Source organism: Schistocerca americana, chromosome 7, assembly GCF_021461395.2.
Source record: "Schistocerca americana isolate TAMUIC-IGC-003095 chromosome 7, iqSchAmer2.1, whole genome shotgun sequence".
Taxonomy (NCBI): domain Eukaryota; kingdom Metazoa; phylum Arthropoda; class Insecta; order Orthoptera; family Acrididae; genus Schistocerca; species Schistocerca americana.
The window spans coordinates 475060573-475087104 of record NC_060125.1 but is presented as its reverse complement, the minus strand read 5'-3'; the positions used below and the strand labels follow the sequence as shown (position 1 = coordinate 475087104).

The 26532-nt window shown below is 44.6% G+C and overlaps 1 protein-coding gene across 1 annotated transcript in view; it reads right to left on the bottom strand.

Moving 5' to 3' along the window:
* Positions 1–26532, bottom strand: part of LOC124623025 (calpain-D-like) — a 517886-nt gene that overhangs the window by 135147 nt on the left and 356207 nt on the right. The window contains 1 exon segment of the mRNA XM_047148816.1: positions 5795–5937. Within this exon segment, the coding sequence (XP_047004772.1) occupies positions 5795–5937 (143 nt within the window).

Below are 26532 nucleotides of genomic sequence, written 5' to 3'. Positions count from 1 at the left end.
GAGCCATTTGAACCAAAAGAAAGAAACCCGCTCCAACCTGCACATACCCTCCAGCCCCCTTGGGCCGTAGATGCACTCTCCTTTTTGTATCATTTGAAAATATGCAATACCGCAACTCGTTGGGCCACATTACACACCTCTGGTCAGCTACTGGCCACGCTTGTCTCCAGTCCCTGCTGGCTAGGACCTTTTTTATGAGCGCAATTCTCACGTCGTGTTGCGTAGCTGCCAGTGGTACATTATTCCTTGTAGATACATTGGGCAGTCCGCGTTGATACACCAACAAATCACGCAGCCTGAATGATTGTGTGGTTGCGGGCACGACCAAACACGAGAGCTCCTTTCTCCCATTCTGCCAGGTCGACCCATATCCCTGCGCTGATTCCGTACACCCTACAGGTGCACGCGCACGCCACTTCGTCACGACTTACGTCAGCGGTGAAGGACTACAGGACCGCCTGGTTCAAATGATTCAAGTGGCTCTGAGCACTATGGGATTTAACATCTGAGGTCATCAGTCCTCTAGAACTTAGAACCACTTAAACCTAACCAACCTAAGGACATTACACACATCCATGCCCGAGGCAGGATTCGAACCTGCGAACGTAGCAGTCGCGCGGTTCCAGACTGAAGCGCCTAGAACCACTCTGCCGCTACGGCTGGCGGACGGCCTGGTAGCAGTTCTACACCATCCACGAACGAAGATTGTGCTCTTTTACGGAGTGATTACTATTTTGTGCGTTGAGCGTATCTTTAGCAAGTACTGATGCCTAGTACGAGGTTTCACATTTTTTTATGCTATGTTCATAGTACGGTAGTAATTTTTCTGGATTGCATGTAGGCACGAGAGAGTTTCTGAAAGCTGTAACGGTATGTTGTTCCTCATTTATATCCATGCTTCTGAAATACTCCGCTTTCAGTTGTATATGAAATTTCAAAGTAACACGACCGGTTTCGTGATTTCAGCTCATATCTTCAGGTGTACATCTACAAGATAGGAAACTTACAGTCATAATGGTAAAATACAGATACCTATCCTAACAATCTATGCTCATGACAACCAGTATGAAATAATCACACGTCGGTAAAACATTTAAGCCCTGTTATGGGGGGACTAAATCATCTCAAAATAAAATACAGTTACAATTGGTTGGTTGGTTTGTGTGATTAAAGGGACCAGACTGCTACGGTCATCGGTCACAGTTACAATTGACCAATTGAGAAACTGACATGTTAGAAGCGCGTTTACCTTCAGTGAAAAGGACAAAATAAGAAAACAAGAAAAGATAAAAGCCCCAGCTAGCAACACTGAAAACTCGTGGTTAAAAAGTAACCTCCGAGATACACATGAGCACATTGACCATCACTGTGGTCCCGCACGGCGAGGCAGTTGGAGATTTGCTGTCCGCAGCTTCATTGCGTGAAATTAGAATTATATATTAATACCTTCAGCTGCTGATGGGCGTTGATATATGTCAATGGGGACAAGTGAAAATGTGAGCCCCAACCGGGACTCGAACCCGGGATCTCCTGCTTACATGGCAGACGCTATATATATATATATATATATATATATATATATATATATATATATATATATATTATCATTGTGTTTGGTCGTTGCGGACGTCACATGACAGCCGTTCAAATTCGTTGTTGACCCTTTCACTCAGTTTTTTACTACAGAGGCCAACCAGCTCTCTGACCGAACACGCTGAGCTACCGTGCCGGCATGCGTCAACTAGAAGTGAGCAGCCGGTTTTAAAATTTTTTGTCCGCCAAGTTGTTCGAACCATTACTGTAAGTCCACTATGTTTCCCAGCCCTTCCTGTTCACCATTTTTTTTTTTTTTTTCATTTCGTTCGATATAGTTCGTTGCGTTTGGTCTGGGCGGACGTCAGAAGACTTCCGTTCAAGTTGATCGTTGATTCTTTGACTCAGTTTATTTTATTACAGAGAGCAGGCAGCACTCTGACCGAACGCGCTTTTTTTTTTTTTTAATCTCATTTTGTTCGTTTTCGTTCGTTGTATTTGCTCGGTGTGGAAGTCGCGATACACCCGTTTTGTTCGTTGTTGCTCGATTAACTCAGTTTTTTTTTATTACAGAGGGCAGCTAACCCTCTGACCGAATACGCTGAGCTACCGTGCCGGCTATATTGTGTTTTCCCTAAATTGTACTTAACTATGTACAAAACAACAAAATTCCACAAAAACAATTTTCTTTTTTCAGACAAGTTATACATGTTACTACCACCACTACCACCACCACTACTACTACTACGGTTATTTTTATTATTGTTAGTTACTGTAGTTGGATAAATATGTTGAAAAGCGTGACTGTCGCACAGCACATGCTGGTAATTTCACACATTCACATGTATCTGAAGTTAGAAATTTGTGAACATTCAAAATGTATACTCAAGAGCCGCCACTGTGTTTCAGTAGAAGTTGAAAGAATGTCCCTACCCAACGCACTCATTACTCGTGGAAGCCATTCTTACCAAGTCCCGTAAGAGTTCGGGTAATATGTGTGCATCCGCACAGAAGAGGAAGGTCGTGGCCGGTATTGCTAGAACTACACTCCTGGAAATTGAAATAAGAACACCGTGAATTCATTGTCCCAGGAAGGGGAAACTTTATTGACACATTCCTGGGGTCAGATACATCACATGATCACACTGACAGAACCACAGGCACATAGACACAGGCAACAGAGCATGCACAATGTCGGCACTAGTACAGTGTATATCCACCTTTCGCAGCAATGCAGGCTGCTATTCTCCCATGGAGACGATCGTAGAGATGCTGGATGTAGTCCTGTGGAACGGCTTGCCATGCCATTTCCATCTGGCGCCTCAGTTGGACCAGCGTTCGTGCTGGACGTGCAGACCGCGTGAGACGACGCTTCATCCAGTCCCAAACATGCTCAATGGGGGACAGATCCGGAGATCTTGCTGGCCATGGTAGTTGACTTACACCTTCTAGAGCACGTTGGGTGGCACGGGATGCATGCGGACGTGCATTGTCCTGTTGGAACAGCAAGTTCCCTTGCCGGTCTAGGAATGGTAGAACGATGGGTTCGATGTCGGTTTGGATGTACCGTGTACTACTCAGTGTCCCCTCGACGATCACCAGTGGTGTACGGCCAGTGTAGGAGATCGCTCCCCACACCATGATGCCGGGTGTTGGCCCTGTGTGCCTCGGTCGTATGCAGTCCTGATTGTGGCGCTCACCTGCACGGCGCCAAACACGCATACGACCATCATTGGCACCAAGGCAGAAGCGACTCTCATCGCTGAAGACGACACGTCTCCATTCGTCCCTCCATTCACGCCTGTCGCGACACCACTGGAGGCGGGCTGCACGATGTTGGGGCGTGAGCGGAAGACGGCCTAACGGTGTGCGGGACCGTAGCCCAGCTTCATGGAGACGGTTGCGAATGGTCCTCGCCGATACCCCAGGAGCAACAGTGTCCCTAATTTGCTGGGAAGTGGCGGTGCGGTCCCCTACGGCACTGCGTAGGATCCTACGGTCTTGGCGTGCATCCGTGCGTCGCTGCGGTCCGGTCCCAGGTCGACGGGCACGTGCACCTTCCGCCGACCACTGGCAACAACATCGATGTACTGTGGAGACCTCACGCCCCACGTGTTGAGCAATTCGGCGGTACGTCCACCCGGCCTCCCGCATGCCCACTATACGCCCTCGCTCAAAGTCCGTCAACTGCACATACGGTTCACGTCCACGCTGTCGCGGCATGCTACCAGTGTTAAAGACTGCGATGGAGCTCCGTATGCCACGGCAAACTGGCTGACACTGACGGCGGCGGTGCACAAATGCTGCGCAGCTAGCGCCATTCGACGGTCAACACCGCGGTTCCTGGTGTGTCCGCTGTGCCGTGCGTGTGATCATTGCTTGTACAGCCCTCTCGCAGTGTCCGGAGCAAGTATGGTGGGTCTGACACACCGGTGTCAATGTGTTCTTTTTTCCGTTTCCAGGAGTGTATATACTGATATGGAATATGGTGTCTGTTCTTTCGGGCATTACTCTTCCATGAGTAATCATTGTGTTCAGTAGGGACACTACGAATGTAGTGTGTGGACATATACGGTGAGAATGTGGGTCTCACGGGAGGCGTGCGCGAGATAGTCCCTGCAGTCGCACTATCCTCTGTGCCCTCGGTGGCTTCGGTGGCTCAGATGGATGGAGCGTCTGCCATGTAAGCAGGGGATGCCAGGTTCGAGTCCCGGTCGGGGCACACATTGTCACCTGTCCCCGTTGATATACACTACTGGCCATTAAAATTGCTACACCAAGAAGAAATGCAGATGATAAACGGGAATTCATTGGACAAATATATTATACTAGAGCTGACATGTGATTACATTTTCACGCAATTTGGGTGCATAGATCCTGAGAAATCCGTATCCAGAACAACCACCTCTGGCCGTAATAACGGCCGTGATACGCCTGGGCATTGAGTCAAACAGAGCTTGGATGGCGTGTACAGGTACAGCTGCCCATGCAGCTTCAACACGATACCACAGTTCATCAAGAGTAGTGACTGGCGTATTGTGACGAGCCAGTTGCTCGGCAACCGTTCACCAGACGTTTTCAATTGGTGAGAGATCTGGAGAATATGCTGGCCAGGGCAGCAGTCGAACATTTTCTGTATCCAGTAGGCCCGTACAGGACCTGCAACATGCGGTCGTGCATTATCGTGCTGAAATGTAGGGTTTCGCAGGGATCGAATGAAGGGTAGAGCCACGGGTCGTAACATGTGAAATGTAACGTCCACTGTTCAAAGTGCCGTCAATGCGAACAAGAGGTGACCGAGACCTGTAACCAATGGCACCCCATACCATCACGCCCGGTGATAGGTGTGGCGATGACGAATACACGCTTCCAATGTGCGTTCACCGCGATGTCGCCAAACAAGGATGCGACCATCATGATGCTGTAAACAGAACCTGGATACATCCGAAAAAATTACGCTTTGCCATTCGTCCACCCAGGTTCGTCGTTGAGCACACCATCGCCGGCGCTCCTGCCTGTGACGCAGCGTCAAGGGTAACCGCAGCCATGGCCTCCGAGCTGATAGGCCATGCTGCTGCAAACGTCCCCATCTGTTGACTCAGGGATCGAGACATGGCTGCACGATCCGTTACAGCCATGCGGATAAGATGACTGTCATCTTGACTGCTAGTGATACGAGGCCGTTGGGATCCATCACGGCGTTCCGTATTACCCTTCTGTACCCACCGATTCCATATTCTGCTAACAGTCACTGTATCTCGACTAACGGGAGCAGCAATGTCGTGATACGATAAACAGCAATTGCGATAGGCTACAATCCGACCTTTATCAAAGTCGGAAACGTGATGGTACGTATTTCTCCTGCTTACACGAGGCATCACAACAACGTTTCACCAGGCAACGCCGGTCAACTACTGTTTGTGTATGAGAAATCGGTTGGAAACTTTCCTCATGTCAGCAAGTTGTAGGTGTCGCCACCAGCGCCAACCTTGTGTGAATGCTCTGAAAAGCTAATCATTTGCATATCTTAATGACCAGTAGTGTATATCAACGCCGTTAGCAGCCGAAGATATTAATATATAATTCTAATTTCATTTTATTTTGTGTCCTCTAGCATTTTATTTTGACTCCTCTAGTGACGTGCTACGGCATTGTGGTACGCAGATTTAGACGTGTACCTGAATAGCAAACACAAAAAATAATTTCGCAACTTTATTTTTTAGAAGTGACAATTAAATCTTGGAGTATGCCGGGGCAGTACCTGCGTTGGCGGCGCTGTCCCAGGTGCTGCAGACGCGGCCATCGCCCTCCGGCAGCTGCTGGGGGGCGGCCGCCTGCACGCCAGTCGCCGCCGCCTCCGCTGGCCGCGCCGCTCCTCCGCTTAAGTCCTCCCCGTCGCTGTCACTGCACATACAAACCGCCGCGTCACCACCAAGTTGCTCATACACTTTGTACTGTACCTATTTAGTATAGTCTAGACACATAACCCGTTTACGTTTATGTTACTCCCTACTTTCGTTAACCCGGGTAAGTCAGAGAGACCCAACTCGCTTTATTTGTTCATGAGACCCAGAAAATATCAGATACAGGCTCCCAGGTAGATGCCATTTTTGAACCTTGGCTTCCGGAAGGCGTTCGATAGAGTTCCGCAATGTCGCCTGATAAAGTAAAAGGCTACGAAATATCAGACCAGCTGTGTGGCTGGATTGAAGAGTTTTTAGCAAACAGAACATAGCATGTTGTTCTCAATGGAGAGACGTCTACAGACGTTAAAATAACCTCTGGCGTGCCGCAGGGGAGTGTTATGGGACCATTGCTTTTCACAATATATATAAATGGCCTAGTAGATAGTGTCGGAAGTTCCATGCGGCTTTTCGCTGATGATGCAGCGAAATGCAAGAAGATCTGCAGCGGATAGGCACTTGGTGCAGGGAGTGGCAACTGACCCTTAACATAGACAAATGTAATGTATTGCGAATACATAGAAAGAAGGATCCTTTATTGTATGATTATATGATAGCGGAACAAACACTGGTAGCAGTTACTTCTGTAAAATATCTGGGAGTGTGCGTGCGGAACGATTTGAAGTGGAATGATCATCTAAAATTAATTGTTGGTAAGGCGGGTACCAGGTTGAGATTCATTGGGAGAGTGCTTAGAAAATGCAGTCCATCAACAAAGGAAGTGGCTTACAAAACACTCGTTCGACCTATACTTGAGTATTTCTCATCAGTGTCGGATCCGTACCAAGTCGGGTTGACGGAGGAGATAGAGAAGATCCAAAGAAGAGTAGCGCGTTTCGTCACAGGGTTATTTGGTAAGCGTGATAGCGTTACGGAGATGTTAACCAAACTCAAGTGGCAGACTCTGCAAGAGAGGCGCTCTGCATCGCGGTGTAGCTTGCTCGCCAGGTTTCGAGAGGGTGCGTTTCTGGATGAGGTATCGAATATATTACTTCCCCCTACTCATACCTCCCGAGGAGATCACGAATGTAAAATTAGAGAGATTCGAGCGCGCACTGAGACTTTCTGGCAGTTGTTCTTCCCGCGAACCATACGCGACTGGAACAGGAAAGGGAGGCAATGACAGTGATACGTAAAGTGCCCTCCGCCACACACCGTTGGGCGGCTTACGGGGTATAAATGTAGATGCAGAATTAGACCACTTTTTCTTCAGCATAAAATTTGTGTGTTTTTCAACATTTTTTAACTTTTGGAAGCATATTCGTATAATGTGTCAGATAAACTAAGTGCAATATACAGGTTGTATCAAAAAGAATCAAGTCAATATTTCTGAAACTAATAAACATATGGGATGAACTTAGTTTTTTGATGAAGGGAAACTCAGAAAGTTTTTTTTTTTCATACCTTTTCGAAGATAGGAGACGAGATACTGGCAGAAGTAAAGCTGTGAGGACCGGAAGTGAGTCGCGCTTCGGTAGCTCAGATGGTAGAGCACTTGCCCGCGAAAGGCAAAGGTCCCGAGTTCGAGTCTCGGTCGGGCACACAGTTTTAATCTGCCAGGAAGTTTCTTTTCGTAGGTGTTCAATATGCCCCCTTGAGATGCACGACATATGTCAATATGGTATTCTAATTGTTCTCACATTGCAGCGAGCATGTGATGAGTTACAGCTTCCGCAGCTGCTGTTATGAGATTTCTCAGTTCATTCATTGTTGTTGGTAACGAAGGCACATAAACAGTCTTATGATCCCGTACAAGAAATAACCACATAAAGTGAGGTCCGGTGACCTTGTAGGCCAGGAATGTAAGGTTGAGTCATTTTGTCCAGTGCGAGCGATCTATCATTCAGCTGGCGGGAGGGTCAGGCGCCACTCTAGGAGGCTTACAACCACTGCTTACAGCCGCCTAGAGTGGTGCCTACCCCTCGTCAGCGCCAGCAGACTCCCGTGGAGTAGGCGGTCTGATGACGACCAGAACAGTGGTCGAAACCGTTCACCAGTAAATTAAGTAAACATCTTCATGGGGTCGTGATTGTTTTATTATATAAAAAGTTTTCCATTCTTCTGTAAATAATTCGTGTTGGCATTCTGCAAGCATGGCTTGGCCAATTATAGCCAATTAATTCACTTGCGCAATCTGTACCGTACGTGACGGAATAGTTCCGTTTGAGTTGGATGCCCTTAACAGCGTTTTATCGTGCGTATATGATGACAATACATAAAGTTACAGTCGTACTTAAATTGTGTGGAAAAATATCTAAGAAACACGCAGTGAGTACGAAATGGTAGACTTCGATCGTTAGCGAATTTGAGGTCGGCACACTTACCCTGTCGTTAGATGCTAAGTACTTAAATATTTCGAGTTGCCCCCATTTCGACGGCAGTTAAGCTACTTTCACGGATTGGAACACTTGACGCATCAGCTTTTTCAGTGTTTTGTAACTACACGAACTATTATCAGCGGCAAAATACGCCCAGTGTTATTATTTTGTTCTCAAGCAGGTGGTGCAATTAGAAAAAAGATTGCAGAGTTTTATCCCAAACTGTAACGCTGCAATGAGTGTCTCGGTCCACTTCAAAAATAAGTCTTTTTTTCCGGTGATACAAAGGACCAAAAGAAAGGCAGAAGTGAGACACTCCGGAACGCATCACCAACAACTATGCAAGAACTTCTTTGTTGCCATTTCTCCCCTATACAACAATATGGTCAACAATGGAGGAACTAACGAGATCTGACGGTAACAAAGCAAATTGGCAGCGGTTATGTCCGACAAGCTGTTCCATAACCTCTTTCACAGATTCATAGTCCGGTAAACTAGACTGTCTGATTACGTGTAAACACAATTCACGCCAACATATTTTTCTGTCACTCGTGGTAAGGTTGGCTACGCCCAAGGTAAGCGCCGAGACACACGAGAAGGCTACGTAAAGGAACTGTGAATTGTAAATTATGGTACGCAGATCTATGCTATTTAAGATTCTGCAGTTTATTTGTTGTTTGTTTAGCTTTAAGTCCAAATGAACAGATAGCTATTTGATTAGGGAACAACAGAATTAACACGCAAGCGATTTACATCAGGCTGCAGGTTACGAAAATATACATGTATCTTGATTTCAATACTTCACTCAGTTCACTTTCTTTAAACATTTTCTTTTTTTATGTTATCAGTGTAACATTTATGTGTTAACTACTAAGTAATATGACAAAGAGTTTGGGAGCCGGCCGTTGTGGCCGTGCGGTTCTAGGCGCTTCAGTCTGGAACAGCGTGACCGCTACGGTCGCAGGTTCGAATCCTGCCTCGGGCATGGATGTGTGTGATGTCCTTTGGTTAGTTAGTTTTAAGTAGTTCTAAGTTCTAGGGGACTGATGACCACAGATGTTAAGTCCCATAGTGCTCAGAGCCATTTGAACCATTTTTTGAAAGAGTTTGGAATCAAATGACAGTTCCAGTTGCAAACTTATTTTTTATTAACAAGACCAGTTTCGGCCACCAAGGCATTTTTCCAGTCGTAAGAGTACACAGATTGACTGTGTCCGTGAATCAGCCTCGGCAACAGAATTCAGGCACTGCAACTGGCTAACATTCATAGTACTTATTGTAAGATGCTGCATCCTAGCCTGACTTTGAGAAGTTTCTCTTCAGTGACACGGCCGTAATGGAAAATGACGTGCCTTGAAGCCAACATAGTCGGCTTCGACCACAACCGTTTAGGAGGATTAGAGAACAACCAGCCCATTATCTCCATGTTGTTGGAGAACGTGCCCTTCCCCCTGGATATGGAAACCTGCTCTCGCTTACTGAACAGCCACGGGGAGAGGAGACAGGCACGGCCAGTAAAGCTCACAAACTCACAAGAGGCGCCGTCGTCAGTCTCATCTACGCCTACACCAGTACTCTACAAACCGCCTGACGGTGTGTGGTGGATGGTATTTCTGATACCACTCGTACTAAATCTCCAGAAATGTCTCGGTTTAGCCGGTGAATCCGTAAATGGTGGAATAAGGGGCGTGTAGAATAACGGCCACACTTTCCCACCCGAGTTTTGCGATAATTAAGCCAGTCCGCTTTTAAACTGACCTAGTGAGCCGCCCTGTAGGAATTCTTCCTATCTGTTATGTGCAGATGCTCTCGTAGTTTTATGTCTCCTTGAAGAGCCACAGCAGCGCCGTCGGATTCTGAAGGTGCAATATTACTGTCTATGTTTTACGTAATGAAGAGGGAAGAAGTTTTTTTGTGCAAATAATTTTTTTACACGGGATGCCACTATTGTGCATTTATTTAAGAAACATCGTAAAATGAACTTGTTCACACTGATTATAAGCAAACTATTAACTGCACGAGAGCACGGTCTACCGCGTGACCATATCGGAAACCATCCTATTGACGAGTGCCGACTATGACGCACAGTCTGGAACTTGAGCGTAAAATAGGTATAACTCGTAGAAGATCGTACATCTTCGGTTGTGCCAAAGTTAGTCAATCATTATTAATATCATCGCTTCCTGTCATTGTAAAATTACTGAAAAGATAGTATTTATGACCATGGACTCCTAATGTCTAAGGGGCGTAAACAACTTTTGTTAGCAAATATTTAATAACATTTACTTGATTCACGCCAGAGTAAATGTAGTTTCCCTAAGTATCTCTTTGCTGACGTCAGGAGGGATTTCTGCATCGGCACCTCATCCCACAGTCTCTGAAAGCGCCAGATGGCCAACCGTCTCTGGTAGCCAGCATGGGAACCTAGCGCTCGCTCCGTACTCCCTAAGGTACTGCAGCGCTGATACGTTCACTTCACATATGTGAAATAACAAAAACTGAAATACAGTAACGCGCGCTCTTATCTGCAAATAAGGGGAACCCTACATGAACCTCCCTTCCCTGTTCCACTCACGAATGGCGTGGGAAGAATAAGTGTCAGTATTTCTCTACATTAGCTCTAGTTTCTCGATTTTTTTTTCGTTGTAATCATTTTGCAGGACGTATGTGGGAGGAAGTAATATGTGGACCGACTCTTCCAACAATTCTCGCAATTTCAATAATAAATCACTCCGTGATGTACAATGCTTCTCGTGTAGCGTCTGCCACTGCAGTTTGTTGAGCATCTCTGTAACGCTCTCGCGCCGACTAAATGCACTGTTCTCTTGTATTAGTCCCACGTGTTAAACGTCTCAGATTGATTACCAATGATCGAGAATCGGTAGAAGAAGTGTTTCGTAAGCCACTTCTTTAGTAGATGAGTCCACTTCCGTAAGATTATTTCTATGAATCGCTATCAAGCTTCTGCCTTTCCTATTTGTTTTATGGGGACATTCCACTTATGGTAGCTCTGGATGGTTACTCCTAGACATTTAACGGTAGATACTGCTTCCAGCAATTTTTCATCAATGGTGAAGTTGTGCAGTGGTGGATTTATTCTCCTATGTTTGCCCAATGTGATACATTTATTCACATTCAGGGTCAACTACCAGTTCCTACACCATTCATGAATCCTCTGCAGGTAGACTTTCCTGTAGACAACCCCACCATCTGCGAACAATCTTCAACAGTTGCCTGCTCACTCTGCTATATAATTTATATTCACTGTAAACAGTAACGGTCCTATGACACTTCCTTGCGGTAGTCCAGAAAAAACCTTTACACCTGATGATTCATTTCCGTTAAGAGCGACGTGCTGAATACTACCTGCAGTGACATATCGAATCCAGTCACAAATCTGATCCGATACTCAGTAAGCTTGTATGTTTTTCACTACGTGGCAGTGCGGGAAGGTGTCACGTGCCTTCCTGAAATCAAATAACACGTCAAACTGAGCGCCGTCTTCTTGGGACAAACAGAGACAGCAGAATTTCGCAAGATGTCTGATTGCATAATCCATACTGATTTTTATAAAGGGGGATTTTCCTCCTCCTGAAACGTCATAATATGGAAGCATAAAACATGTTTCGTAATTCTACAACAGATTGACGGCAGCTATATAGGCCAATAATTATGTTCATCTGCCCTACGACCCTTCCTGAAAACGTGAATGGCCTGCGCTTTTTTCCAGTTGCTAGGTACCCTTCATTTCTTCAATACCTACTGTAACAGGAGTAGTTATAGGGTAGTTAATGACTGCATCGATACCACTAAAAGTTTAGCAGATTGTCTACTATACGACCCACAATGCGTAATGAACATAAGTTAGAAAGTAAGGTTTTTCTTAATTTTTATCAGCAAATTAAACTGTATGGTGCACTTACGTACCGAATCAGTACCATTAACAATGTTTCAGTTCATTTAACTGTAATTAACAGAATGTTATAGTTAGTTAGAAAACCCGATGATATGAATTAACATACTGTCGTAAGTCTCAGCAAAATTTATAATTTCATTCTCGCGATTGCATTATTACATTCCCACAGCAATGTCAGAAGAAATATCTATAATGTTTCCGTGTTATAACGTGTTAAATAGGGCAACTTTAAATATAACCAGCCGCATACGATATTGCAATGCCTATGTTGTTCAAAGTTAGGATGCAGTGTTCTTTCGGAGACGCACGCATGCAACACAGGCACTACAATATTTCATAACGGCTGTAGTCGCCGCACTGCCTGTTCCTTCGGACACGCATGTATGTCCAAAGTAACATTGCCTCGTACTTCTGAACAAGACAGTCACTACAATGTCGTATTTATCCGCCGACATTGGGCAAGCGACTTTCACTTGAAATGTCTCCCCTGTACGGGAACATACAAAACGGATGTACGAGGTCAGGTTGTAGGCGCATGGGTGACGACATATGGAAGTTTGAGTTTGGCCGTGACACGTGCTCCAATAGCATAATGGTAGGCCACTGCTTTGACTTTTTCTCTGAAAACTCCTCGATCCTGAATGTCATCAAATGAAATTTCAGCTTCCTGTAAATCCTTTTTAACTTGGCTTGCGTATTTTGAATACGACTTTGTTTTTGAAATTGATGAATGTATGCGATGAGTAAGTCTTTGCAGGTTCATTCTTTCCAGATGGCCAAAAAACATCATTGTCCGCTTCCTCATGCTGGTAACAATGTCTTCTGTATGTTCGTATAATTCACAGTTGTGTGTTCGACGGAATTCTCCGTTTTCTTTGATAGGGCCAAGGATTTTCCTCAAAATTTTCGGGTCTTTTGTTTCAAGTTTTCGTAGTGGTCCTTTCATCATCATGTTTAAGCATTCTGATTCATGCAAAGCTGACGGTCTAATTACGGTGTTATAATGACGAAGTTTTAAGTTTAAAGACAGGCTTTTGCTTTTGTATAAATCTTTGCACAGATAAAAAGCACCTTCTAGTTTAGAACACCTACTTTCTAAAGCTGCATTTTCTGAACCGTCAGGTGTAGTTATTTCTCCAAGATATTTAAATTTCTTCGAGTGCTTGATTTTCTCTTGTTGTATTTCAGTATGAGGAGGAGTGTGTTGTTGTTTGTGATGAATTCAGTTTTCTCAAATGCGAATACATTTTATGTAATTCTGTTAGTGTCCAGTCCACAGTTTTTGTGGTTTCTCGGCGTGTTGGTGACATTTTACAATTTCATGATATTTCACCTATAGCAATTGGGGGGGGGGGGGGGTGTGGAGGGAAGACTTATTTTATTTTATTTATTTATTTATTTCATTAACAGTACAGAGTAACCCACCGCCTTGAAATGTAAGGTAGGTCAGATGCTTCTGAATCTAATAGCAAAGACTTCTCATTGTTACAATCTTATTGGTATACAGTTGTTAATGGTTTTCTTTAATAATATAAAGAACATAATATATAATGCTTTCTCTGAGGTCACAGCTAACTGAATGCTTAACAATTGTTAGAATGGTTCAAATGGCTATGAGCACTATGGGACTCAACATCTGAGGTCATCAGTCCCCTAGAACGTAGAACTACTTAAACCTAACTAACCTAAGTACACCATACGCATCCATACCCGAGGCAGGATTCGAACCTGCGACCGTAGCGGTCGCGCGGTCCCAGACTGAACCGCCTAGAACCGCTCAGCCACACCGGCCGGCTGTTAAAATGGTTCCATACACGAGGTGTGGCTAGAAAAAAACCGGACTAGTACTGGTGAAACAAGAAAACGAATGCAATAAGGCTGAAAGTCGCGTGGCCTGTCACGTGACTCTCGCTCCGCCTACTGCTCGAGTTTCATCTGCCTCCTGCACTCAGTCTGCCCGTGGCGTCTGTTTTAAGTAGTTGACGTTTTGTCTGTGCGTCGGAAAATGTTGAGTGTACAGAAAGAACAGCGTGTTAACATCAAATTTTGTTTCAAACTAGGAAAATCTGCAAGTGAAACGTTTGTAATGTTACAACAAGTGTACGGCGATGATTGTTTATCGCGAACACAAGTGTTTGAGTGGTTTAAACGATTTAAAGATGGCCGCGAAGACACCAGTGATGACACTCGCACTGGCAGACCATTGAAAAAATCGGTAAACTTGTTCGACAAGATCGCCGTTTAACAATCAGAGCAGTGTCTGAGTTAACAGGAGTTGACAAGGAAAGTGTTAGGCAGATTCTTCATGAAAGTTTCAACATGAACAAAGTGTGTTCAAAAATGGTTCCAAAGTGTCTCACAATTGAACAGAAGGAACGCCGAAGAATGATTTGTTCTGACATCCGGGAAAACATTGAAAGTGATCCCACCTTCTTACAAAATAGATGCATTGGAAAACTCCTGGTTCTCCACGACAAAAAAAAAGCACGAATGTCAAAATCGAAATTCAAGGCAATGATGATTGTTTTTTTTGACATCAAAGGGATTGTGCACATTGATTGGGTACCAGAGGGACAAACAGTGAATCAGCATTACTACATTAGCGTCCTGGCTACCCTGCGTGAGCGAGCACGGAGAAAACGGAACGATTTGTGGAGAAAAAAGTCATGGATCCTTCACCAAGACAATGCCCCAGCTCACAGTGCGTTGTCAGCGAAGACGTTTTTGGCAAAACACAACATTCCCATCTTAGATCATCCACCCTACTCACCTGATTTGGCCCCCTGTGACTTTTTTCTTTTCCCTAAAGTCAAGTCAGCTTTGAAAGGAACTAGATTTGAGACTGTTGAAGCACTAAAAGAAAAAGCGACGGAAGTAATGTATGGACTTACCGAAAATGATCTGCAGCATTGCTATGAACAGTGGAAAATTCGTATGGAGCGGTGTAGAGACCGAGGAGGAGAGTACATTGAAGGAGATAACATGAAATTGTAAATAATTGTAAATAAATGTTTTTTCCAGCATCAGTCCGGTTTTTTTCTAGCCGCACCTCGTAATTTGTCAATATAGGGAATAGGTGGTATGTAATGCACAACACTTGGAGATGGGGTAAATAAGCGGGCAGTGCCGGCTGAAGTGTTAGTTACTAATAAATAAGGCTGCCATAAGGGAAATGCGGAGGGAAAGTGTCCTATTTCGGTCACCCAATCCGTCAACGCCGTCGATAGGGGATTAGGAAGTGGAGGGTCGCTTATTCTCCTGTTCAGAGGTGCTGCGGCAGTTTGGCGCTGGCGTTTACGGCCCGTGCCGCGACAGGCGACTGATGAGAGCGATAAGGTCGCTGGCGGGGCTTTGAATTAGTTAAAGGTGCGTGCGCGGGCAGTGGGTGACCTTGTGACCGCGCCGGCAGTAGCCAGAGAAAGCGTGGACGGCCGTGTCGGACACGCCACGCCACGCGGCCAGATCAATAAGCGACCAGCGACACCTGACCTCAAGTCGCCGGACTGGACCAGCGCTGCCACAGCCGAGGCCTACGCCGGAAGAGGCCTGCCACCGCCTCCAGTGACGTCGCGGCCCGACTGGCTCGCGCCGCCACGGACGCGACGGCGCTCGAGTTTGCGGTGTTGTTCCCAGTACGAAATTTCTCGCTTGTAACCAACTAAGGGAGAAAAAAGCACTGGGAAAGACCACAGGAGAGTCTCTGGCGAATATCGCGGTCGATTACATAAACCATTTTCAATTTACTGTTACAGAAACTGTTCACTAGCCAAGGGCGTACCGAGAGAGGAGCAGCAAATGCCAACTGCCGGCTTGCCCTCTCTTCGCTAACTCGCATCCTCCCCCGCCAACCAGACTACCGTATTACTTCAGTATCAGTCTGAAAAAGTAAATACACTACTGGCCATTAAAATTGCTACACCAAGAAGAAATGCAGATGATAAACGGATATCCATTGGACTAATTTATTATACTAGAGCTGACATGTGATTACATTTTCACGCAATTTGGGTGCATAGATTCTGAGAAATCAGTACCCAGAACAACCAACTCTGGCCGTAATAACGGCCTTGATGCGCAGGGGCATTGAGTCAGAGCTTGGATGGCGTGTACAGGTACAGCTGCCCATGCAGCTTCAACACGATACCTCAGTTCATCAAGAGTAGTGACTGGCGTATTGTGACGAGCCAGTTGCCTGGCCACCATTGACCAGACACTTTCAATTGGTGAGAGATCTACATCTACATTTATACTCCGCAACCCACCCAACGGTGTGTGGCGGAGGGCACTTTACGTGCCACTGTCATTACCTCCATTTCCTGTTCCAGTCGACTGATGACCTTAGAAGTAAAGTCCCATATTGCTAAGAGCCATTTGAACCATTTGAACCTGTTCCAGTCGCGTATGGTTCGCGGGAAGAACGACTGCCGGAAAGCTTCCGTGCGCGCTCTAATCTCTCTAATAATAGGAATAATCTGGAGAATGTGCTGGTCAGGCCAGCAGTCGAACATTTTCTGTATCCAGAAAGGCCCGTACAGGACCTGCAAAATGCGGTCGTGCATTATCCTGCTGAAATGTAGGGTTTCGCAGGGATCAAATGAAGGGTAGAGCCACGGGTCGTAACACATCTGAAATGTCACGTCCAATGTTCAACAAGAGGTGACCGAGACGTGTAACCAATGGCACCCCACACCAGCAAGCCGGGTGATACGCCAGTATGGCGATGATGAATACACGCTGCCAATGTGCGTTCACCGCGATGTCGCCAAACACGGATGCGACCATCACGATGCAGTAAACAGAACCTGGATTCATCTGCAAAAAAGACGTTTTGCCATTCGTGCACCCAGGTTCGTCGTTGAGTACACCATCGCAAGCGCTCCTGTCTGTGATGCAACGTCAAGGGTAACCGCAGCCATGGTCTCCGAGGTGGTAGTCCATGCTGCTGCAAACGTCGTCGAACTGTTCGTGCAGATGGTTGTTGTCTTCCAAACGTCCCCATCTGTTGACTCAGGGATCGAGACGTGGCTGCACGATCCGTAACAGCCATGCGGATAAGATGCCTGTCATCTCGACTGCTAGTGATACGAGGCCGTTGGGATCCAGCGCGGCGTTCCGTATTACCCTCCTGAACCCACCGATTCCATATTCTGCTAACTGTCATTGGATCTCGACCAACGTGAGCAGCAATGTCGCGATACGAGAAACCGCAATCGCGATAGGCTACAATCCGACCATTATAAAAGTCGGAAACGTGATGGTACGCATTTCTCCTCCTTACACGAGGCATCACAACAACGGCCAACTGCTGTTTGTGTATGAGAAATCGGTTGGAAACGTTCCTCATGTCAGCACGTTGCAAGTGTCGCCACCGGCGCCAACCTTGTGTGAATGCTCTGAAAAGCTAATCATTTGCATATCACAGCATCTTCTTCCTGTCGGTTAAATTTCGCGTCTGTAGCACGTCATCTCGTGGTGTAGCAATTTTAATGGCCAGTAGTGTATGTAGTGGATACTGATTACTAGTAACTAGCAGAGCCATTTACCATGAAAACTGAAAACCATAAATTTTCCGTTTGAGAACGCTGCTGCACCGTATTTGCGACGTAGCGTCACTCTGATGCGGGTATATAAGCGCCGACATGTGGGCAAGGCATTAGTGTGGCATCCGTGTCTTTCCGACGTGCGTGCGGAAAATGCGGAAACGTAAGCTATGAAGACGGCATGACCAAATGCGACGAAACAGTATCAACGTGCTGTTATTCTTTTCTGAACTGCTGAAGTACAAATATCGGTAGACATCTGTCGGAGAAATGTATGAGGCAGCATATCTGTCGATAACCAGCATTGTGGAATTGTGCCCCAAGTTTCGTGTTGGTCGCGGTTCGACACAAGACGACAGTCGATCTGGGTGGCCAGCCATCTCTAGTGAGGGGACACTCGTGCCCCCGCCCTTGTTAGTTAGTACTTGGTTACGGTGGGCAGCTCGTGGTCGTGCTGTAGCGTTCTCGCTTCCCACGCCCGCGTTCCCGGGTTCGATTCCTGGCGGGGTCAGTGAATTTCTCTGCCTCCTGATGACTGGGTGTTGTCTGATGTCCTTAGGTTAGTTAGGTTTAAGTAGTTCTAAGTTCTAGGGGACTGATGAACATAGATGTTAAGTCCCATAGTGCTCAGAGCCATTTGAGCCATTTTTGAACTTGGTTACGTTAGCTGTTATGATGTGGAACGTGTCAAATGCATAAGAAATGCACACATGAATCAAGGTTTATTTTAAGGGTAAAATTTTTATTATCTACCCCATTCCCTTAAATGGCAAAAAATGCATATATTATCCCTATAGATTTATTTATTACTATTCAACAATTGTAAGAGGTCCATGATTAAGGAATTTGTTGCTAGCGCACACGAGCAGATGTAATTTCGATGGATTGCTCACGCGCTGCCTGCGATATGTAAGCTATAAGAGAATCTCAGACCAGAGAAAGTGTTGGCTGCAGTAAGAGCAGTGTCAGTAGGAGTAAGTAGTAGCTAGCAGTCTGGTGTATGGAATTGGCGGGACCGGTCGTGGGGAGCGATGGCGATGCCTGAGCGACGTAGTATAAGGTAAAAGCAGCCGCGCGCATATGTAGTTCGTTACAATAAAATTTGTACTATTGTTATATCAAGTCCCATGTAAATTTTTCAAAAAAAAATCTTTTAATAACAATCTTTTTTTATAAAATTGACTTTTTGACCATCATTCATCTGAATTTAAAGAATTCACTTATTTCTGCAATCCATGGTCATCCCGATTTACGAAGGAAAAATCAGTTGTTTCTTTCTATGCATGACAAATGTAGCGTCCAGCATTGCACTGGGCTGTGCCAGAAAAATTTCTTATAGGAGCAGATATATACGCGTTATCCGGCGACTTCATTGAGGTAAGAATTTTCAATTTATTCAGTATGATCTTTAAGGGCCATGACACAGCACTGCTGAGGTCCAAATTTACCAGTTTAGATTCACAGTTAATTATTCAAAGGTTATATATGAGTTACATTTTTTATTGTCAGGTTACTCACGCTATTATTGCGAGGTTACGGAATAATAATCTGTTGGGAGGTTACACAGAATGTGAATGATGTGATTATTTTTACTGTGGGGAGGTTACAAATTCATCTATGGTATAGAAGGAGTTGTCAAGGAGATATGATTTCAATTTATTTTTGAAACTTTTACTGCTGTCTGGCAGACATTTTATTTCATCTGGTAATTTACCGAAAAGTTTTACAGCAGCATATTTTATTCTTTTCTGTCCCAAAAATAGGTTAAGTAGAGGACAGTGTGAGTCTTTCTTTCTTCTGGTATCATAATCATGAATGTCATTGTTGTTTTTAAACTGGCCCATGTTGTAAAGAAAAAATTTCATTACTGAGTAAATGTACTGTGAGGCTGTTGTAAGAATTCCTAACCTCTCAAACAGGTGCCTACAAGATGTCCGACTATGAGTCCCACACATTCTAACCAATTTCTTTTGAGCAGCGAATACTTTTTGCCTAAGTGCTGAGTTATCCCAAAATATTATTCCGTATGACATCTGAGAGTGGAAGTATGCAATGTATGTTAGCTTACTAATTTCTACATCCTCAAAATTGGCAATTATTCTGATTGCAAAAGCTACTGAACCTAGTCGCTTTAGGGGATCCAAAATATGAATTTTTAAATTAAGATTCTGATCTACATGTAGACCAAAAACTTAGTATTCTCCACCCAGGCTACTGACTTCTGTTGATGTGTTATATTTATTGAAGGAACTGAACTCCTTGCAGCAGAAAATTGGATGTATTGTGTCTTTCCAAAGTTCACAGTAAGCCCATTCGCAGAAAACCAATTATTAACTTTTCCAAAGGCATTATTTTCTATTGGAGTTTCTTTTACTGGGTTAATAATGATGCTTGTATCGTCAGTAAACAGTGTCAGTTTAGCTTCTTGTTTCAGCTAAGAAGGGAGGTCATTCACATATATCAAGAACAGAAGGGGACCCATGATCGCACCCTGTGAAACGCCTAATGTAATTTCCCTCCAGTTAGATGACGTGGCAAACTTCCTTAAATCACTTAAACCATATAAAGAAACTTTTTGCTTTCTGTTCTGTATGTATGACTTAAACCACTCATATGCTGTTCCATTTATACTATAGAATTATAATTTCTATAACACAATCTCATGCTTCACACAATCGAATGCTCAGGATAAGTCACAGAAAATTCCTACTGGTGCCATTTTACTATTTAGAGACTCTATTATGTGGGCAGTGAAATTGTGCAGTGCTGTCTCAGTGGAAAAGCATTTTTTTCAATCCGAATTGTGATTTACAGTCCTGATCTCTCCCCATGTCATTAACACGCCTTCGGTCGCTTGAAAACGCAAAATCGACGATTCCTGTCGGATGACGATGTTCAGCAGGCAGTTGGCAGTTGCGGACTTCTTCACACAGGAGGACCAGGTGTTTTATCAATGAGTATCTTCAAGCTGGTGCCTCAGTGGGATACTTGCTTCAATACTCACGCCGATTTTGCCTGATTGGCATACCCTTTCTGGACCGTACGAAATTTTTTGATCGCTCCTTATATTTCGGCATTCACCGCTAAACTAATATAATTTGGCAACTACCCCTTCCCCCCCCCCTCCCCTAGCACAGCTTAGACCCTAATTACGATGTTGCCAGTATCACTGTTGAAAATCATTCATGCTTTGATAAACTGTGGAACTAGTTTAGTCCAATCTCGCCGGCGAGATTGTGCACCAGCGCTCTCACCTGAAGATGGCGGCCAGTTGGACCGCGGAAATATTGTGTCATGAAGACGTTATGATCCAGCTGCATACCCGAGAAGAATATTATCAATTATTACGCCGGGAAAGCCTTCGTAGTCACATAGTTTAGTCCAATTTGGCGTTAATACACACAGAATCGCCATTTTGATAGCTAGTTCTGTTATATATGCTATCTGGTGCAAAACAGAGTGTCACTGAACTGTGTAGTTGCTGGAAGTGATTTTGCTACTGCGGCTGTTGATTATGGGTTTTCCGAGCGGGATTAGCCGAGCGGTCTTAGACGCTGCAGCCATGGACTGTGCGGCTGGTCCCAGCGGAGGTTCGAGTCCTCCCTCGGGAATGGGTGTGTGTGTGTTTTGTCCTTAGGATAATTTAGGTTAAGTAGTGTGTAAGCTTATGGACTGATGACCTTAGCAGTTAAGTCCCATAAGATTTCACACACATTTTTGATTTGATTATGGGTTTAAGGAGACTACACATCTAGGGACATCAGTCTCCTATTCACCCTCCCAGGCCTGAATCTGTCTACCCTATATGTATGTGAGGCGGGGCGTGAGTACCAGCCCTGCACTCAGCTAGTGGGATGATGGGAACCACCTAAAAGCCACGTCCAGGCTGGCTGGCACACCAGCCCTGTCGTCATTCTGCTAGACGGATTCGAATCAGGGTCGGAGCACTTATCCATGTCCCTAAGATGGGCGCTCTAACGTGAACAACTATCCGGGTAGCTGGAAGGCATTTTACAGCTATTCAGACACGCTTATGCAATCAAATCTCCTAAACATTTTTTCCGCTCATCGTGCTAGGCTTCATCAGTGGTCTATAACACAAACAGAATTATTTAATTCCACATATTTTGTTAGGAGACCTGTAGTCTTATTTAAATTATCATGTGTTTGTGAGTCTTCATACAACATTTACGCAGCACAGGTTTATATTTAAACATTTCGTCTTATAAACCTATCCTGTTACACACCGAACAGAGTCTTACTCCTATGCTGCAAGGCCGACTAAAGGAACATGGGGGTGTAGAGAGCGAAGGTGGGGTTGGGATGGAAGGAGGATGGGTGGTGGCACTGTGTGTCTGTGGTGTTTTTTACTTATTTTTTGCACATTTCATTGCTTTTTTAATCTTTATAATAGAAATTAGTAAGTACCTTTTATAAATTCTAACTTAAGAAATTTTTAAATATTAATAAAAACTGAACACACACACACAAAAAACAAACAACACACACACACACACACACACACACACACACACACATACACACATACACGGTACCGCCACCCTCCCTCGATACGAACCCCAGATCCCCACCCCATTCTCATTCTCTACATTTCCCACGAGCCCCCAGCCAGCCCCACATCATGTGAGCAGACCATGTTGAGTGTGTAACTGGGTTTATATGTAATGAGATGTTTAAATTAATCCGTCAGGTCACACGACCAATGTTGTCTCTGAAAGGAGAATGCATTCATTCGTAGTCTGAAGTAAACAACCTGTCTAAATTAAACAATGTATGAATCTGTTATGCAGAGGTAATATTTTGCGAAGATGATGGGTTTCGCTTTCCATGGATTTTCCGGGTTTGAAGGCCCTAGGGCACCCTTTCCTCTTAACCTATTGACTAGGAGACCGCCATACTTTTTAATCACGGATTTTGATGAGTGTTAGCTATGTTGCAAAGGGAGTTGTTCTTAGTACCTTGCTAGCGGTTTTACATGGGAGAAAATCGATGTTGAAGTCATATGCGTTCCTCCCGTTCCCATAACGTTACTACACTTCGACCAAGCGATAATAGCGGAGCGGGTAAGGTTCACTGCTACCAAACAGGGTATGGGTTCAATCGTCCCCACGCACCTTTTGTTTTTAATTTCTACGTCTACAGCCATAATCCGCAAGCCACCCGACGGTGTGTGGCGGAGGGTACTTTGAGTACCTCTATCGGTTCTCCCTTCTATTCCAGTCTCGTATTGTTCGTGGAAAGAAAGACTGTCGGTATGCCTCTGTGTGGGCTCTAATCTCTCTGATTTTATCCTCATGGTCTCTTCGCGAGATATACGTAGGAGGGAGCAATATACTGCTTGACTCCTCTGTGAAGGTATGTTCTCGAAACTTCAACAAAGCTCGTACCGAGCTACTGAGCGTCTCTCCTGCAGTCTTCCACTGGAGTTTATCTATCATCTCCGTAACGCTTTCGCGATTACTAAATGATCCTGTAACGAAGCACGCTGCTCTCCGTTGGATCTTCTCTATCTCTTCTATCAACCCTATCTGGTACGGATCCCACACTGTGAGCAATATTCAAGCAGTCAGCGAACAAGTGTACTGTAACCTACTTCCTTTGTTTTCGGACTGCATTTCCTTAGGATTCTTCCAATGAATCTCAGTCTGACATCTGCTTTACCGACGATCAACTTTATATGATCATTCCATTTTAAATCACTCCTAATGCCTACTCCCAGATAATTTAGGGAATCAACTGCTTCCAGTTGCTGACCTGCTACATTGTAGCTAAATAATAAAGGAGCTTTCTTTCTATGTATTCGCAGCACATTACACTTGTCTAAATTGAGATTCAATTGCCATTCCCTGCACCATGCGTCAATTCGTTGCAGATCCCCCTGCATTTCAGTACAATTTTCCATTGTTACAACCTCTCGATATACCACAGCATCATCCACAAAGAGCCTCAGTGAACTTCCGATGTTATCCACAAGGTCATTTATATATGTTGTGAACAGCAACGGTCCTACGACACTCCCCTGCGACACACCTGAAATCTCTCTTACTTCTCTCCATTGAGAAGGACATGCTGCGTTCTGTTATCTAGGAACTCTTCAATCCAATCACACAATTGGTCTGATAGTCCATATGCTCTTACTTTGTTCATTAAACATGATAGTCCATTACCATTAAACACTATACGTCACTGCAGATACTAACGAAAGTATTTCACCTCTAATTTTGACTTCGATTATGTAATTAGTACCGATGTAACCGGTTGCGAGCACCAATCGGCGTACAACAGACCGCTGCGAAACAAGGTTCGATAACCCTCTTGTTGAAGAAAAAAGATCTGAATACGATTGGTCATTTCTTCACAGCGCAGTACGCTATAACTGTGTCGGGAAAGATATTCCTTTACGTTTTCAAATGCAGGCCTATGCAAGAACCATCCGTGAAACTCGGTCGGATTGTTCAAAAAAGCGTTTTACGAAGAGTTTTTAAAATGTGTCGTTCTTCTGTATGTGGGACTAGCAGATTTCTGTAACTTAACGATTCGTCGGAAGAGCGGACGATCCGACACTATACGGTAGAACATTTGTAGATGAAAGGAAAGGCTGCACGTGCACCGTAAAAATTGTTGTTGTTGTTTGGTCTTCAGTCCTGAGACTGGTTTGATGCAGCTCTCCATGCTACTCTATCCTGTGCAAGCTGCTTCATCTCCCGGTACGTACTGCAGCCTACATCCTTCTGAATCTGCTTAGTGTATTCATCTCTTGGTCTCCCTCTACGACTTTTACCCTCCACTGTGCCCTCCAATACTAAATTTGTGATCCCTTGATGCCTCAGAACATGTCCTACCAACCGATCCCTTCTTCTAGTCTAGTTGTGCCACAAACTCCTCTTCTCCCCTATTCTATTCAATACTTCCTGATTAGTTATGTGATCTAACCATCTAATCTTCAACATTCTTCTGTAGCACCACATTTCGAAAGCTTCTATTCTCTTCTTGTCCAAACTATTTATCATCCATGTTCCAGTTCCATACATGGCTACACTCCATAAAAATACTTTCAGAAACGACTTCCTGACACTTAAATCTATGCTCGATGTTAACAAAATTCTTCAGAAACGCTTTCCTTTCCATTGCCAGTCTACATTTCACATCCTCTCTACTTCGACCATCATCAGTTATTTTGCTCCCCAAATAGCAAACCTCCTTTACTCTTTTAAGCGTCTCATTTCCTAATCTAATTCCCTCAGCATCACCCGAGTTAACTCGACTACATTCCATTATCCTCGTTTTGCTTTTGTTGATGTTCATCTTATATCCTCCTTTCAAGACACTGTCCATTCCGTTCAACTGCTCTTCCAAGTCCTTTACAATGTTATCGGCGTATCTCGAAGTTTTTATTTCTTCTCCATGGATTTTAATTCATATTCCGAATTTTTCTTTTGTTTCCTTTACTGTTTGCTCAATATACGGATTGAATAACATCGGGGATAGGCTACAACCCTGTCTCACTCCCTTCCCAACCACTGCTTCCTTTTCATGTCCGTCGGCCCGTGTGGCCGTGCGATTCTAGGCGCTACCGTCTGGAACCGGGCGACCGCTACGGTCGCAGGTTCGAATCCTGCCTCGGGCATGGATGTGTGTGATGTCCTTAGGTTGGTTAGGTTTAATTAGTTCTAAGTTCTAGGCGACTGATGACCTCAGAAGTTAAGTCGCATAGTGCTCAGAGCCATTTGAACCAACATTTCTCGTTGATTCACCAAAAAGATATGGTCATCGGAACGTCCAAATACGATAACACATTCCTACCACTGTGTCACGTTTCTATGTCGAGTCATCTTACTGCGCTGATTTCAGACGACCTACTGTCACGGGTACACTACTTCACACCATGACTCGCGTCAGCGGTGGAGGATCACATCATCGCCTGCGTCCAGGTCGACACCACCTACAGTGCTCCAAAGCGAAGAGTACGCACTTCCAAGAGGCTGCTTAAGTAGTGGAGCTATTATACAGCTGGAGAATGAGACTTTTCCAACTTTAATTACATAATAGACTACGTTTTTTTCTATGTAGACTTTAAGTGATTTGATTTTAGGGTAGTTTTGAACTGTTACCCTGTTTTGCTTTTGTGGAAATTTTTGCAGAAATTGCAAGGAAGGATTTCGAAGCTGTGTATCACCTGCTGGCAGAGCAATTTTTGCGGACCATAACCGAAGTTAGGAACCTTTAAGAGTGCTTTAGGTTTCTACAGTCGGCCCCCTGAGCTGAGTAGTTTTGAGATGAAACCCCACGGGAGGAAAAAAAAAAAAAAGGAAATGTAATGGGAATTCTACAAGAGCGTCATCTAACAAGGGAACCTCCCCATCGCACCCCCCTCAGATTTAGTTATAAGTTTGCACAGTGGATAGGCCTTGAAAAACTGAACACAGATTAATCGAGAAAACAGGAAGAAGTTGTGGGGAACTATGAAAAAAATAAGCAAAATATACAAACTGAGTAGTCCATGGGCAAGATAGGCAACATCATGGATGGTATGAGCTCAGGAGCGCCGTGGTCCCGTGGTAGCGTGAGCAGCTGCAGAACGAGAGGTCCTTGGTTCAAGTCTTCCCTGGAGTGAAGAGTTTACTTTCTTTATTTTTGCATTGTTATGATCTGTCCGTTCGTTCATTGACGTCTCTGTTCACTGTAATAAGTTTAGTGTGTGTTTTGCGACCGCATCGCAAAACCGTGCGATTAGTAGACGA